Raw genomic sequence first — 14,115 nt, 5'->3', positions numbered from 1 at the left:
ACAAGCACACACACACAGCAAAGGGGTGTGACAGCGCTCAGTCCAACAAACAAACCAAAGGAACTTCTGAACACACGGGTTCATTGGCAGGACTCAACCGTGTTATGCGTCGGCCATCCAGGTGGTGCTGGCAGCTGGTCACAGAGATTTCTAGAAAGTCTCATCGGTTATTTCAGTGCCTAATTGGAAGCCGAGTTCTTTTGACAATCTGGCCCGTAAGAAGAATTTCTGTAATTGGCTTGGGACTGGCTGTTTTCTACTTCACTTTTTGTGGAGTGTGCAGAGTAATATTTATCTCCTTGTTCAAACTCCTTGAATACCCTGGATGAAAGACACCTGTGAAGTGTTGTGATAAGCAAGAGCAATCATGTGGTAGGGTTATCTCATTGACAGGGAATTCCATATTTACTGGGCCTTGTTGCAAGCTACATTTACACAGGAGGATAATAAAGCCCTCAGAAAATCTATCCCGGTAGGTCACATGATGTTTATTGCATATTCCACACACGATAAAATGCTTGCAGCCTTCCATATGACAAAGGTCCGTGATTTCTTCCCACGTCTGTTTATTGATGGCCAGACAGAATATAGAGCTTTTCCTCTTTAAATAGGAAATCACCATACCATGAAAACACTTCTGATACCGATACGATTTGATTTTGTGCCTCCCTTGTCTCCCTTTGAAGGGTGGAAATTCCGCCAGGGATTACACTGGCATTTTAACCAAACATTTTAAAGGTGATAACATCAGTTATAAGTAGATTCCGAAACTGGGAGTTTTCTTCTGGCTAGAGAGTCATCAGTGGATTTTCCATTCATGGCCCCTTGCAGCCTAGAACACAAACACACGGTACCCAGATCTCTACCTGGGTTTCCTTAGAGCCAACTCCCATGGTCTCCAAAAACCTGAAACAAAAAATGAAGGAAGGTGTGACGGCGCGATGGGGTTCCCCCGTCTCCTGCACCCCAAAATGGCACAAACAGATTGCACCAGCCGGTGTAATAGAGGAAGTTTATTGCCTCTCCAGGATACAGCACAGCATAGATGTAATCTGGTCACAGAGCTGGGCTAGGATGCCTCAGGCCCCCTTGAGATGGGGGAGACTGGGCCCCTAAACTCCAGTCCCTTTCCCTAGGCCAGGGGTGTCCAAACTTTTTTCAAAGAGGGCCAGATTTGAAGAAGTGAACATGCGTGAGGGCCGACCATTTTGCCTGACATTCTTTGAACCATTAAAATTAAATGCAAATTAACTATTTTATGCAAAGTTTATTGCAAACGGCATACTTTTCATTTCGTCACATGGATGACAAATCTAAACAGGTGTTAAATCACTCTGCCTTTCATATCTGAAGGCCAGATGAAAAAAAAATCCAGGAAGCTGAAATATATGTCAGGAACATTGTAAAGTACATTACATATTATCAACTTTTAAGTTCAAAAAATATGAACAGGAACATAACACCAACTATACATGTTGTGTCCAAATATATTTATAACTGATTTAGACCAACTGACATTAACTGAGATTTTACAATGTATTCATCTCAACTGAAAAAAAAAACTTGCCTACACTAATGTGAAGGGTGAAACTGAGATCTGGACTGCAGCACAGGAGAGCGCAGGGCACGCTGGCCTCACGGCGGCACGGGGGCAGGGCGAACCCGCAGCCAAGCGGGGGAGCGGGGCTGCGGACGTGCCCTACATGGCAGGCTTTAGGACCGCAGCGGCCGCCATGGACGGCGGCGGCGCGGCCGGAAGCGGCGTGCTGTGCCTGCCAGTTCAGAGGAGCACGGGGGATCCAGGAGAGGGGGAGGAAGTGGGGGCTGTCCCCGCACTCTCAGCCCCAAAGCGGAGGGCCCGGGGGGTCAGAGAGTGCAGGGCACGCTGGCCTCACGGCGGCCCGGGAGCAGGGCGAACCCGCAGTCAAGCGGGGGAGCGGGGCTGCGGACGTGCCCTACAGGGCAGGGTCTAGGACCGCGGTGGCGGCGGCAGCACGGCCCGAAGCGGCGCACTGCACTGCGCGCGCCAGTTAAAAGGAGCACCGGGGAGCCGGGAGAAGCGGGGGCCATATTAAATCCAACCGCGGGCCGCAATTGGCCCGCGGGCTGGACTTTGGACATGCCTGCCCTAGGCTGTCTCCTCCATGCTTCCAGCCAGCAACTCACTAACTCTCTTCCAGCCCTGCCCCCCAGCCAGGGCAGCATTCCACCTTCCTTTGTTCCTCTCTATGGGGGGTGTCTGGCCACTGGTTTTCATAGTGACTCATCCTGTTTTGCTGGGTCGTGGTACCCACGGCAGCCAGTGGGGGTTACCCCAGAGCCAGCAGCATAGAAACCAGCCAGGTACCCCCACTACGTCACAGAAGGTTCACTTATTTTATCACCATATAGACAAACTCATGTCCTACCAGAGGTGACAGCCAGTTCATAGCGTCACAGACATGCCTGCGCCACTAAAAGCACTCAACTCTTACCCAAAAAATTGATATGCAAAACGTAACTGAAAAAAACTGCTACTATTTCTAAAGCAGTTGTGGCACATTACCTGTGCCAGTCACTAACCATAACTATGGACCATATAGTAGGCTGCTCACATGTGCATTTTGCTGTGACTGGGTTTGTACGCACAGACTGAAGTGACCGTACAGCCCAAGAGATTGTGGTTTAATATTTTATTCCTTTGCTAATCAAACCTGAGCATGGCCCAGAAGGAAATACTCAGTCTCAAGTACCAGATGGGGGAAGTTAGCTAAACCGCCTAGTGTATGAAGTACCAAGCACTGACAGCAATGCACGTAGGGGATTCTGGCAGAATTACTGGGCCAGATCCCTAGCTGGTTGAAGAGGGCACAGTGCTATAGAAGTCAATAGAGCTTTAATCTGATTTAAGTCAGCTCAGGACCTGGCCTATGAAAAGCCAGTGGCTCACAATCCTCCTCCAGAGACAATATGGCCGCCCCACTCATCTTCCTACCGCCACTCGCGGCGCTGGAGGAGTTATGGTGACCTCACACTTCATCTGTGTCACACGAGAGAGCCGCCCACATGGTGCTGGATTTCTTACAGTGTTTTTACCTTTCTTCAGTTTTTTGGAGGAGGGATTTTGCTGCTTCAGGGTCGCTCCTCAGAAAGGTTTGATACATGGACATAGACTGCAAAAACCCGATCACCTCAGCCACGGACATGGGGATTTTGTCTATGATCTGGGTAACTCTGCAGGAGAGGGAAGGAACCGGAACATTTCAGAAGTAAGCAGAGAGGGTAATGGAGCTGTGCTGATTGACACTAGCTGAGAACTTGGCCCGTGTTGATTATTACGATGTTAGGCCTGAACTTTCCCCTTTTTGGACATTTGGTTATGGGGAAACCACTGTAATTTGATGAAGAGGCCACAAAGATGCACCACACAGACCCGGCACAGAGGTTTGTTTGAAGCCAGCTGGCCTCAATGATTTACCCATAAATTCTATTTATCTTCTGCAGCCTCCAGTCTCAGATAACCTCAATGAATGCTCACCCAAGCACCCAACATAACTCGATTCACACAGCCCACAATGTCAGAGATTACATAATACTCAGTTTTGTCCTCGTCTCCTCACCTCCGCTTGTCCTGGAAAGGTGACAAGTCAAACACCTCTTTGTACTCCCCAATGACACGATTTACTTTCTCATCTGCATATTCAAAAAGCAGGTCCTGGGTCTGTAAAATGAGAACAGAAACAGCAAAAAATTATGGAGTCTACTTCTGCTGTGGGGAGGCGGTCTTTAGCAGTGTTGTGTTACAGAGAATTCAATGAAAAACTGCCCTCTTTCAAAATGGCAGAGATAGCATCTTCCATTGTTCTGAAGTGGCTCACGCCATAAGGCTGACCTTGGAGAAGATGCTCTTTATCAAACTGAACCCTGCCGACTTCAGAATGAAGGCACCTCAGGGAAGATGGGGACCCCCTGTGCTTGGTTGACAGGAATGTTGTGGCAACCAAGTGGCTGGAGACAGCAGCCATCTCTGTTGAGGCACCTGGTAGCCTTGCTCTCACTATGAACCAGGGGAGATAGATACTGTTCTCAAAATGGCCACCAGACTGGGTAACAGTAGGGAGCTACTGTATTGCTGGGGAGGAACGGGGCCTTATGCAATCACAGCCTGTGGGTGGTCCGGAGGAGCTGTGAGGGGCTGGGGCAGACTTGCTGCCGATGGAATCTTTTCAGCTTGTAGCTACTAAAACCTGTAGTGGGCAAGAAGAAGCTGAAATTTTACAGACTTTAACTTGGCTGGGTTTCCCATGGGGGAAAACATTCAGAAGCTATGGCCCACACACAATTCTTCTTCAAATGCGAAGCCTCACTCCAGCAAGAAAAAGCCAGGACTTCTCAGCACAATGGGCATAATAATTGGTTTTTAAATGGGCAAAGGCAGCTTATTCCTCTCTGTTTCCAGTTTTGCTCAAACTTTCAAAAACAAAAAAATCATTCAGCCTGTGGCATTCAGGCAGGATGGACAATCTTACGGAAATGGTCAAGGCCCACCAAAGTTATAAGTCAGAAGTAGTGGGAAACAGGGGCGTAGTCTGAAAAACGTCTGGCAGCCTGAAAATATACAATATAGGTCATGCTGCATGCAGTGGTTTAAAAAAATAAAAAGGATAGATGTCTTCTCCCACCTCCGTTAAGATTTCTGTGAGTCTTTCCGAGCAGTCTTTGTAGTGCACACTGAAGTTGGGAAAGTAGGTGCTAAGGGCCATGCAGCCGTGTGGTCTGAGAACTCGATCCACTTCTTTCATGAACCGCGGGATGTCAAACCAGTGGGCAGCTGCAAAAGCAGTAACAAGGTCCACGGAGCCGTCCTCAAACGGCAGCTCCTCTGCAGGGCACACACTGGAGAGGGAAACAGGGGAGACAGTTTAGAGGGGAACAAGGAATCTCCACCAGAGCCTGACGTGCGTAAAACTTGTCACGTGTGGACTCTGCGGAGAGGAAACACGCTGTTGAAAATCTGACATTTAACATTTTTGTTCCCTTGGAACGGAAGAGCGGTTTGGCCTACGAGCGTCAGCCCAGGTCGGCCAAACTGGCGCTCCCCAATAGAGAAAGCCTCCCTGTGTGTCACACTCACCGGTAGGACACATTTGGGAAGGAGGCCGCTTCTTTGGCTGCTTGGATCTGAGCCTCACTGATGTCTGTTCCCACCACCTCCTCAAAACGAGCTGCAAGGATGCGAGTGCTTTGTCCTGACCCGCAGCCCACGTCCACCGCCAGCCGCGTGGGTGCCAATTTCTGAGGAGAAAACAGACACGTCTTAAATTGCCCAGGGAGGTTGTGGAATCCCCATCTCTGGAGATATTGAAGAGTAGGTTAGATAAATGTCTATCAGGGATGGTCTAGACAGTATTTGGTCCTGCCATGAGGCAGGGGACTGGACTCGATGGCCTCTCGAGGTCCCTTCCAGTCCTAGGATTCTATGATTCTATGCAGACCGCAAATTCTTCTGGCGGGCCAAGTCGGAGTCCTCTTTGCACCCTGATATCCATACGCAATCCTAATCCCAGAGCGCAGAGAGTAATTTCTGTTATACCCTCTTGGTTTCGCTGCCATGGCGTTCCACAGGACTTCTCCCCCGTAGAATTGGTACAATCTATTCTTAACCTATGACCTCATTATGTCACTGTAGGGAGCAGTTGTGTCCTCCCTCCAAGTAATAGGATGAGGATTCACCCTCTCTGCCTGAGTGGGCGGAGCCAGACCAAGCTTACTCCACCTCCTAGAAGTGGATTGGGGGAGCAGGAAGTAGAAAAACGCAGTGTCCCTTTCTTAATTAGTGCTGTGCCAGAGAAGAAACCAGAAACAGGTCTTGTCTACACTTTGAGGAGGTTGAATTTATTAAGGTCGATTTTTTGGAACCCGATTTTGTAAAGTCAACCATGCATGTCCCCACTGTGTACAGGAATTCAGTGTAAGGAGCACATTCCCCTTATGCTAGCTATCATCGACTTTGACAGCAATGCACTATGGGTAGCTATCGCACAGTGCCTGTGCCCTGTTGCATTCTGAGTTATGATCCTGGACACACTGGGACCAACACTGTGCAGTGGATGGTTCTGGGTGCATGCCATCAGTGGCCCTAATGCCAATCAGCCCATTACAGTCACCTACCTTTTCTTCCAGATAGGAGAAGATGACCCTTTGCAGATTTTCAGCGGGAGAGAATCTGTATTTCTGATAGAATTCTACATGCTGTCGTGCCTCAAACAAGCGCACGGCCATGTTCCAGCAAACTGGCACCTAGGGGGATTAAACAAACTCACTTTGGTACATTAGCAGTAAGATCAAACTTCATCGACTCCGTATTAATTAAACATGACTCACATTAGGCAATGGAGTTCTAACCCTTGGAATCAGCTGGGGCAAAGATACTTCTTGTTCAGTATGGATCAGTGAACTTTGCTTTTCAAGTGTCTTGCTCTTGGGTAGTAATGGCAGATGTACAAAGCAGAATACACGGTTTGTGGGAAGAAAGCGGAAGGGAACTGGGCTATGCTGATTTGCAGCAGCTGATTACCTGGGCGTATGTTTATAGCAGGACTGATCAAAATGTTTCAAGGGTTTTTCTTTATTGTTAAGAAATGACTTTTATAAACTATTTGCCACAATACGGTCACCTAATCATTGCAGCATTTGCATTTTTTTTCTTGCTGTTTTATAATAGCTTTCCCTTTTCCGTTTGCTTTGTCTTATTTTATTTTATTCTCTGTTCTCTGTTTTTTTCCTCCTTGCTTATTTTTTAAATTTGTCTTTCTCCCCCAGTTCCCTGTTCTGAAATAATCTTGAGTGTGGGGAGGAAAGAGGAAAAAAGGAAAGACCCCATCCCGTGGGAGTCACTAAAATACCAGAAAAATATTTCAAAATCATCAAAAACATGTTAGAAAAAAATTAAAATGGGACCCATCAGACCCTGTAAAATGAAAATCACCTTTCAAGTTCAATTCTCTCATGTGCATGCCATTGCATGGTGTGTAAACACATAAATATTCATTGGGCTGCAAAAATAACATGAAAATCACAGGGTGGGTTCCTGTTCAAATCTCTGCTCTGCCTGGTTTAAGAACAGGGATGGGAACGTAGGTCCCCCAAATGGGTGTGTCTACACTGCACCCTAAACTTGAAATTAGACATGGAATTTGCTCTATGCAAATTGCATCTTATTTTGAAATTTGGCGCATCTACACAGCACCAAATTTTGAAATAAAGCGCTATTTCGAGTCCTCCCTTATTCCTCATGCAACAAGTTTTACCGAGATGGTGAAATAGCACGCCCATTATTTCGAAAAATGTTTCAAAATAATGGGCGGCTTGTGTAGATGCAGAGTATCCTCTGGAATCCCAAAATAGCCTTGTAGTGTAGACGCACCCAAATGCCATGTGAGCGCCAATCCCGCAAGAATCCTCCATGGCTGCCGACTTCCACAGTCTGACAGAATAGCCAGGTCCGCACAGTTTAGGGTCCCAAAAAGATTGACACTTCAGGAAATAGCACTGCCTCAATGATCCACGGCGTATTGACCTAATGCCACGTCACCGCGCAAATCACAAACCGTTTAGAACGAAATCGGGTGAATAAAGAAAACTGCACTTTGTGCACGATGATCCAACACTTGGATTTAGAACAACAACATCCGCACCAGGAGGCACTATTGTATCATGTACTGATATTTACATCCATCTTGGATAGCCGGCAGGATGAGATACAGATCCAGACACAGTGCAGCCTCTGTTTTCTGGGTCCTTTGGCTCCTCTCACCCCCCCAACAACTTACAATGGAGAAACTCAGCAACAGCCGGCTCTTTCTTCTGAGCTGCCAGCAATGTCTTCTTGTGGAAGAAGTGTTCTGATAGGTTTCATGCCCCTGGAGAAAAGGTTGCTACCAATAGCTGCCAACACCCAAACAGCTGTGCTTGTCTCTGCAGTGCATTCTGTCCTGTTTTTCCATAAGGGCACTTCTGGGTAGATTATTTACTTCCACTTCAGTTTCCTTTGGACAATATTTAACTTTGAAGTTAAAGTCAGCTGTTCCTGCAACCCACTGGCATGCCTGGCAGAGAGAAAGGGGCTGATCACATAGTAAGGCATGCCCATGAAGGACTTGAGTGCCTAGTAGATTTGTAGGCATTTATTAGACACATCCCTGTACAAAGTTTAAAATTCCGATTCAGGGATCTGACTCTCTCATGGGGACGGGGCTTGGATGAACACATGAAGGAGGCTGGGAGTTTGAGGCTGATAGACTCAGCTAGGATGGGCCTGTTACCACTTCCCGAATATTATAGAATTGAAACTATTGTTCTGTCTGTGAAGGATTTGGATTTATTTTAGTTCTTCGTGCTTCTATGGCCAAAACGACAAGGGCCCTGAAAGCAAGGCACTTTGGGCAGGAGAGTAAAAGCCAGAGAGACATGAGGAATTATAACAATTTATAGGGGGGGTTATGAAGCAGGATTCCAGGGGAGCCAGCTGAGGTCTCTCAAGTAGGGTGCATTGCAAGACATGGGACAGCCAATCCCCAGAGCTGGTAAGACAGTGTCTGTTACCTTATTGGTCAATCAGAGTCCAAACCAAACAGTTCTCTTAAAGTACCCAGCCTCTGGCTTCCACCCAGACATCCTAGCGCACGTCCCACCAAAGGATCAGACACATCACCTTCCAGCAGAGGTGTAGTGAGGGTGTTATGCACCTAGGGGCAAAGACAAAATTTGCCCCCCCCCCCCCCACCGCTACCGCCATGTGGCAGGGCCCTGAACCTGGTGCATATGTAAGCGGGGGAATGGTCCCGCTATTGTGGGGAACTTTCCTGGCTTCTATACCACCCCGGTGAAATGGACCAGCGAAAGGATCTGAGTCCCCGCTCCCACTTCCTTTACCCCACGGCTCCCCTGTTCCTGAGGGCTCCCCCTCCACTCTCCTGAGTAGCAGAGCCCTCGAAACCCCAACAAGGCTGGGCCCAGGTTTCCTGGGGTTTAATCCCCGACCTTGTAGTCACTAGGGGCAGGAGTTAGGGTGTCCCCACTCCGAGGTGCTCTCTTTACACTGCAGGCCTTCTTGGCCCAGTGATCACTTCATAAGGTTCAAAGCAAATACAATTTATTAAACATCAACAGATTAAAGAGAATAGAATAAGAAAAAATGAGAATGGTTAAATGAGAACACACAGCCCTGCTCTGTAGCACGGGGACATCAAAACAGCAACCTGCAGAGTGTAAGGACAGTTCACAGTCTCTTCCTTAGAGGCCCCGTAGAGGCCTTGGATGTGCTGCGGGGCGCGAGGGGGGCTGCAGGCTGGACACGCTTGCTCTGGCAGTGACCACACAGCCTCAAGCTCTAAGTGGCCAGACCCCTCTCCCAGTCCAGAGCCTTTCCCCACACTTTGGAGTTCCCAGCTGCTCACCACATCCAGCTGCAGGGTGCTGCTTGGCCAGTCTCTAGCTTCTTGTATTGCTTCTCTGTTCCTTTTGGCTCTCTGAGCACTGCCAGTCTGCTGCTCAACACAGGGTCTGCGCTCCTTGAGCTGTGTGTGTCAGGCTCAGCTGCTGCAAAAACTGCCCCTCAGCACACAGCTTGCTTTGCTAGGGCTGTCTCTCAGCTCCCTGTTTGCTCAGAGAGAGCCAGAACAATCCCAGCCCACAAGGAGGACGGGGCCTGGCCTCTCCCCTTCCTCACTGGCCTGTCCAACCTGTCAATCAGGCTGAGCTGGAGTGTTGGCTGCTTTCCATTGTCTCTGGGGTCTGTCAGTCTCATGAACCCTTTCCCTTCTAAAACTGGGAGCTGGCAAACCAAAAAACTCCCCCAGAGTTTTAGTAAGGGGTAACAGTCCCCTTACACATAGCTGAGCCTGACCCTGGGAGGAGGGGGGAGCCTGTACCATGTCTTTCCCCACCCCCTCCAATTTGGGGCCAGTCCCCCGCACGCACTAACCCACCAGTGGAGATGGAGGAGAGTCGGGCTGGGGGCGGAGGGGAAGGCTCCGGCTGCCAGTGGTGGGCGGACGAGGAGCAGGAGAGCCAAGGGATGACAGGGGAAGCAGAGGGGGACTAAATTGGCACCACCCCTAGCATGGCGCCTGCAGCAACTGCACCTCCCAGTCTCCCCCTCATTATGCCACTGCATTCCAGGTCATATTTCAGACATTCTCCCAAATACACACTTAGAGCTAATTCTTAATAACTGAACTAAAATGTATCAATACAAAGAAAAGAGAGTGCTGGTTAAAGATCAGTATACATACAGACATGAGTCCAGTTCTTGAGACTCAGACACACACAGATGGTGCGTCTGTCATTGCAGAAGTTCTCTTAAACTTTAGGCCACAGTTATAGTCCAAAATCCGTATCTAGGGTGATTCCAGCCAATGCCTGGGACATCAATCCTTGTGGCTTCGGTTTCCCCCGTATGAAACCTCAAGCAGATTGTGAGACCATATGTCAATGTCCCTTCCAAAAGGGGCACCAAGGTATCCGGGGATCTTATTTCGTATGGCTGGTAGCTTTCCCCAGGAGCATCCAAGCAGATATGAGAGAAAAAGGATCCTGATTGTTATTCTGTCCCTCTCTCTCGGCTGTATCAGTCCCTTACAGATGTGGAACCGCAAAGCTTTCCCACAGTGACCACACATTCCTTATGCAAAAGTTCTCCTTTCTTTTGGAGGGCCGGCCGACATGCCTCCGCTGCACATGAATTTCAGCGATTTCTGGGAAGCTGTCATCTCCGGTAAGTCGGTCGGGAATGATGGATGGATTTTTTTTATTCCTCTCATTGGGAGATTACACATCCCTGGGGAAGCATGTGACTTTCTAGGAGTTGAAAGTACCCTTGAAATCTGAACGCATTTAACTAAATGCAAATATGAAATTCATTGACATGAAAGGAAGACTTGGCTGAGTACGGGGGAGACATGGGAACAAAACATAAAGAGACACGTCAATTATCTCTTCCTCCACTAGCCCTTTCAATGGCAGTGTACTCCAACTGCAGCTGTTTTAAGGGAATATAGCTTTCCCACAAGCTCACTTCTGCCGAGATCGCTTTACACTGCTAGAGCAATGCTGAGTTTGGTAGATCATTTGTTGGGACAGGCAAACCGCTTCAGTCCAAACGGGAACCAGCTCTTGGCCCAGAACTCATGCTGAGTTCGAACTTTTAGGTGGGGAGACCATATTTCCTTATGCTGAATATGGGACCCCAGGTAAAAACACTGAGACTCAAGTGAGCTGCCTGCAGGGGTGGACTAGCCTGGTAGAATACCGGGAATTTCCCGGTGGGCCGTCGTGTCCGCAGGTCGTTGCCCCTCACTCTGAGCAGCTCCATGTCCATGCTGTATGCTGCAAGCAGAGCCCGACCTGCCGCCTGTGCCGGACATGACGCAGGGGGCGGGGCTTGAGGGGCACGCAGTGGTGACATCATGGGGAGGGCCGTTCTCAACCCATTTCCGGGCCTATTTCGATGGCCAGTGCACTCCTGGCTCTCTGGCAATCAATTAGAATGATGCAGTCCAGATATTCCAATGCTGAGTTGACGGAGACTCTGTTAAAAAGAAATACTGTGTAGTGCAGCGGTCTCCAACCTTTTTAAGCACGAGATCACTTTTTGAATTTCAGTGCAAACCAAGATCTACCTCACACCCAAATATCCTTGCCCCACCTCCTTTGTGCTCCTTGCCCCGACTCTGCTCACTCCATCCTCCCTGCCTCCCCCATCCTCACTCACTTTCACCAGGGTGGGGCAGAGGGTTGGGTGCAGGTTCTGGTCTTAAGCTAAGGGATTTAGAGTGTGAGGGGCAATGTGCTGAGCTTGGGATGGGCAGTTGGGGTACAGGAGAGGTTTCTAGGTGCTGGCTCTGGGAGGATGTTTGGATGCAGGGAGGTCTACGGCAGGGGCTTGAGGTATAGCAGGCGGTTCATGACTTGGGTAGGGGTTCAGGGTCTGGACTCCAGTTGAGCACTGCTTACCTCAGGTGGCTCCTGGGTGATGGTGTAATGGGGTTAAGACAGGCTCACCCCTGCTTTGGCCCTGTGCACCACTCCCAAAAGCAACCAACACACTTGCTCCATACCTAGTCCTGTTGTGCCCCATCTCTGCTCTGTGGAGATAGGGGGCACCTTGACTTCAGGACCATCCTCTCCCTCCCCTGCCCTGCACAGCAAGCAGGAGACTCCTGGGGGAACAGCTCCAGGCAAAGGGCTGGAGCTGTGCAGCAGTGGGGAGGGGAAGCTGAAGTGCTGGCACTTGATAGTCTCTTGGCCAGACCAGTCAGGATCACCCGTCAGAGGTTCCGATATCTACCAGTTGATCCCGATCTACTGGTTGGTGACCACTGGTGTAGTCTGATTCCTTTAATTTACCTTCTTTTTATTAGGGCTTACATGGGGAGGGGTGACAGTGACACCTCTACCTCCACCACCCGCACACAGGGAGAGGCGAGCGCAAACACGCACAGACACACACTCCCATACTCCTCTGTCACCCATGTGGGTAACCAACCACTCAACCTCCTTGCACTGTTCTCTCTGCCCTCCATGCCTGGTTGGCTCCCAGGAGAGATCCGCACCTCTTGGTACCTGAAGCCGCATCTTCCCAAGGCAATATGTAGTGTGGCATGTGAAGTCCCATACTGCCCCCCATCCCCATGTCTGCCAGGATTCACCCCAGAATACGGCCAGCAGCAGCTGTTCCGCATTGTGTGGGAGGGAAAGAACAAGAGTCTTTGCAGGGACCGTCTCTTCTCCTCCTCCTTCCCCAAGCCACCATGGCTGGAAGCAGCTTTTCCCTTCGTACCCTCACAGCGTCAAAAGGCAGCTAATACCGCCAGGCTGCTGCAGGTCACCGATGTAACCCAGCTGCCCTGTGTCCCCTGGCTACAGCGCAGGCAGGAACAGGCTGTGCCCCAGGACTGGAGGAACCTGGCCAGAGAGATTAGGATAACAGACTCTTCAAAGGGAATTATTAATATGCTGCTAACAAATGTATCCCGGTTCCATTTATAAAATTCCATTCTTAAAAACTGGTCCGTCATTCATGAGGTGACACAGCCTCACTTTGGTGGACAATTTCATTCATAAAAAAGGTGGTCTTGTTACAGCAATTTCCGTGCAGGTGTCCAGAGCCATACAGAGGAGGCTCCCGCCCCCTACATCTCTGGAATTTCAAGTGAAGCCAAGAATGGACGTGAAAACAAATATTGACCAAAGGCAGTTCTTGCGTTCCCACTCTAGGCAAAACCAGGGCTCCCCAGCGTTCTGAAAATTCAAAGTGACAAACAGCTAACAAGCGAGAGGCTAAATGGAGAAAAGTCTCTTCTCCTTCAGTTCACGCCCCTTATTAAGACCAACTCCTGCCAAAGCCACCCTTTATTGCTGGTGTGAAGGCAGACACGGAGAACTGCCATTTAAAAAAAAAAATCACACCCACTTAACTATCAGCATTTAAAGTCGTGTTTCTCCAAGCAGGCCACTGCCTCTTTGGGAATGCTGCTAGCAGGCCTGGACCACTCTGTTTACCTAATGGGTCTATAGCCACGGAGCCTCACGGCTCCGGTTCACCATTTCTTTCTTGGTGTTTGGATGTCGTTCTTGTGTATCTTTCTTGGTTGTTCTTCCTGCAGTCCCATATTCAGCTAGATCAATATGTGGATCTACAGGAAAAATATTATAACCCATTATATAATAACTAGCCTTCCCTGGCCAGCTCACCTGACACATTCATCTCCGCGTACCGCAGAGCAACACTCTTAGATTATGATGTCGCTCCATGTCTGGCGTAGCTATGGGGAGTCACTCTCATTAATTTTTTCATCGAGACTTAGGGCCTGATTTTCAAGTGCTCAGCACAGATTTCCAAGGGAGCTCATTCATGGCCAGACCCTCACACAGAGCTAGGCACTCAGTGTGCTGAGACTGTTAGAAAAATCTTGTCTGTTATTTCAGTGCCTGAATGGAAGCCAAGTTCTTTTGACAGTCTGGCCCATAAGAAGTTCTGTAATTGCTTGTGTCTGGCTGTTCTCTACTTCACTTTTTGTGGCGAGTGGACAGTAACATTTATCTCCCTGGTCAAGCACCTAGAATGCCCTGGAT

General features: G+C 49.1%; 1 protein-coding gene across 3 annotated transcripts; it reads right to left on the bottom strand.

Annotated features, from left to right (window-relative positions):
- Window positions 1-467: 467 nt before the first annotated feature.
- Window positions 468-9,602, bottom strand: LOC102451836 (putative methyltransferase DDB_G0268948). 3 transcript variants are annotated; one of them, XM_025186832.2, is made up of 7 exons: window positions 9,438-9,602; window positions 6,151-6,279; window positions 5,114-5,274; window positions 4,662-4,875; window positions 3,600-3,700; window positions 3,076-3,213; window positions 468-906 (listed from the first exon to the last, which is right to left on the bottom strand). In XM_025186832.2, exons 2-7 carry the CDS (start codon window positions 6,259-6,261, stop codon window positions 816-818), a joined length of 816 nt encoding a protein of 271 aa, XP_025042617.2. In that variant the 5' UTR covers window positions 6,262-6,279; window positions 9,438-9,602; the 3' UTR covers window positions 468-815. The 3 variants fall into 3 exon arrangements, with proteins under 3 accessions (XP_025042617.2, XP_006127467.2, XP_025042619.2); XM_006127405.4 differs by lacking the exon at window positions 9,438-9,602 and adding an exon at window positions 7,812-8,000; XM_025186834.2 differs by lacking the exons at window positions 3,076-3,213; window positions 9,438-9,602 and adding an exon at window positions 7,812-8,000.
- Window positions 9,603-14,115: the final 4,513 nt, after the last annotated feature.

This window comes from Pelodiscus sinensis, chromosome 7, assembly GCF_049634645.1.
Source record: "Pelodiscus sinensis isolate JC-2024 chromosome 7, ASM4963464v1, whole genome shotgun sequence".
In the NCBI taxonomy this organism is placed as follows: Eukaryota; Metazoa; Chordata; order Testudines; family Trionychidae; genus Pelodiscus; species Pelodiscus sinensis.
Note: the sequence above shows the minus strand (reverse complement) of the source record. Positions and strands in the feature narration are given on the sequence as shown.

Excerpts from the sequence above, each read along its gene's own strand:
- LOC102451836 (XM_025186832.2), bottom strand. The coding sequence starts at position 6,261 with ATGGCCGTGCGCTTGTTTGAGGCACGACAGCATGTAGAATTCTATCAG. Across the intron at positions 5,275-6,150 it reads TCTCCTATCTGGAAGAAAAG|AAATTGGCACCCACGCGGCT; the intron begins GTAGGTGACTGT and ends TTTTCTCCTCAG. Across the intron at positions 907-3,075 it reads CTCCAAAAAACTGAAGAAAG|GTTTTTGGAGACCATGGGAG; the intron begins GTAAAAACACTG and ends TTTTTGTTTCAG.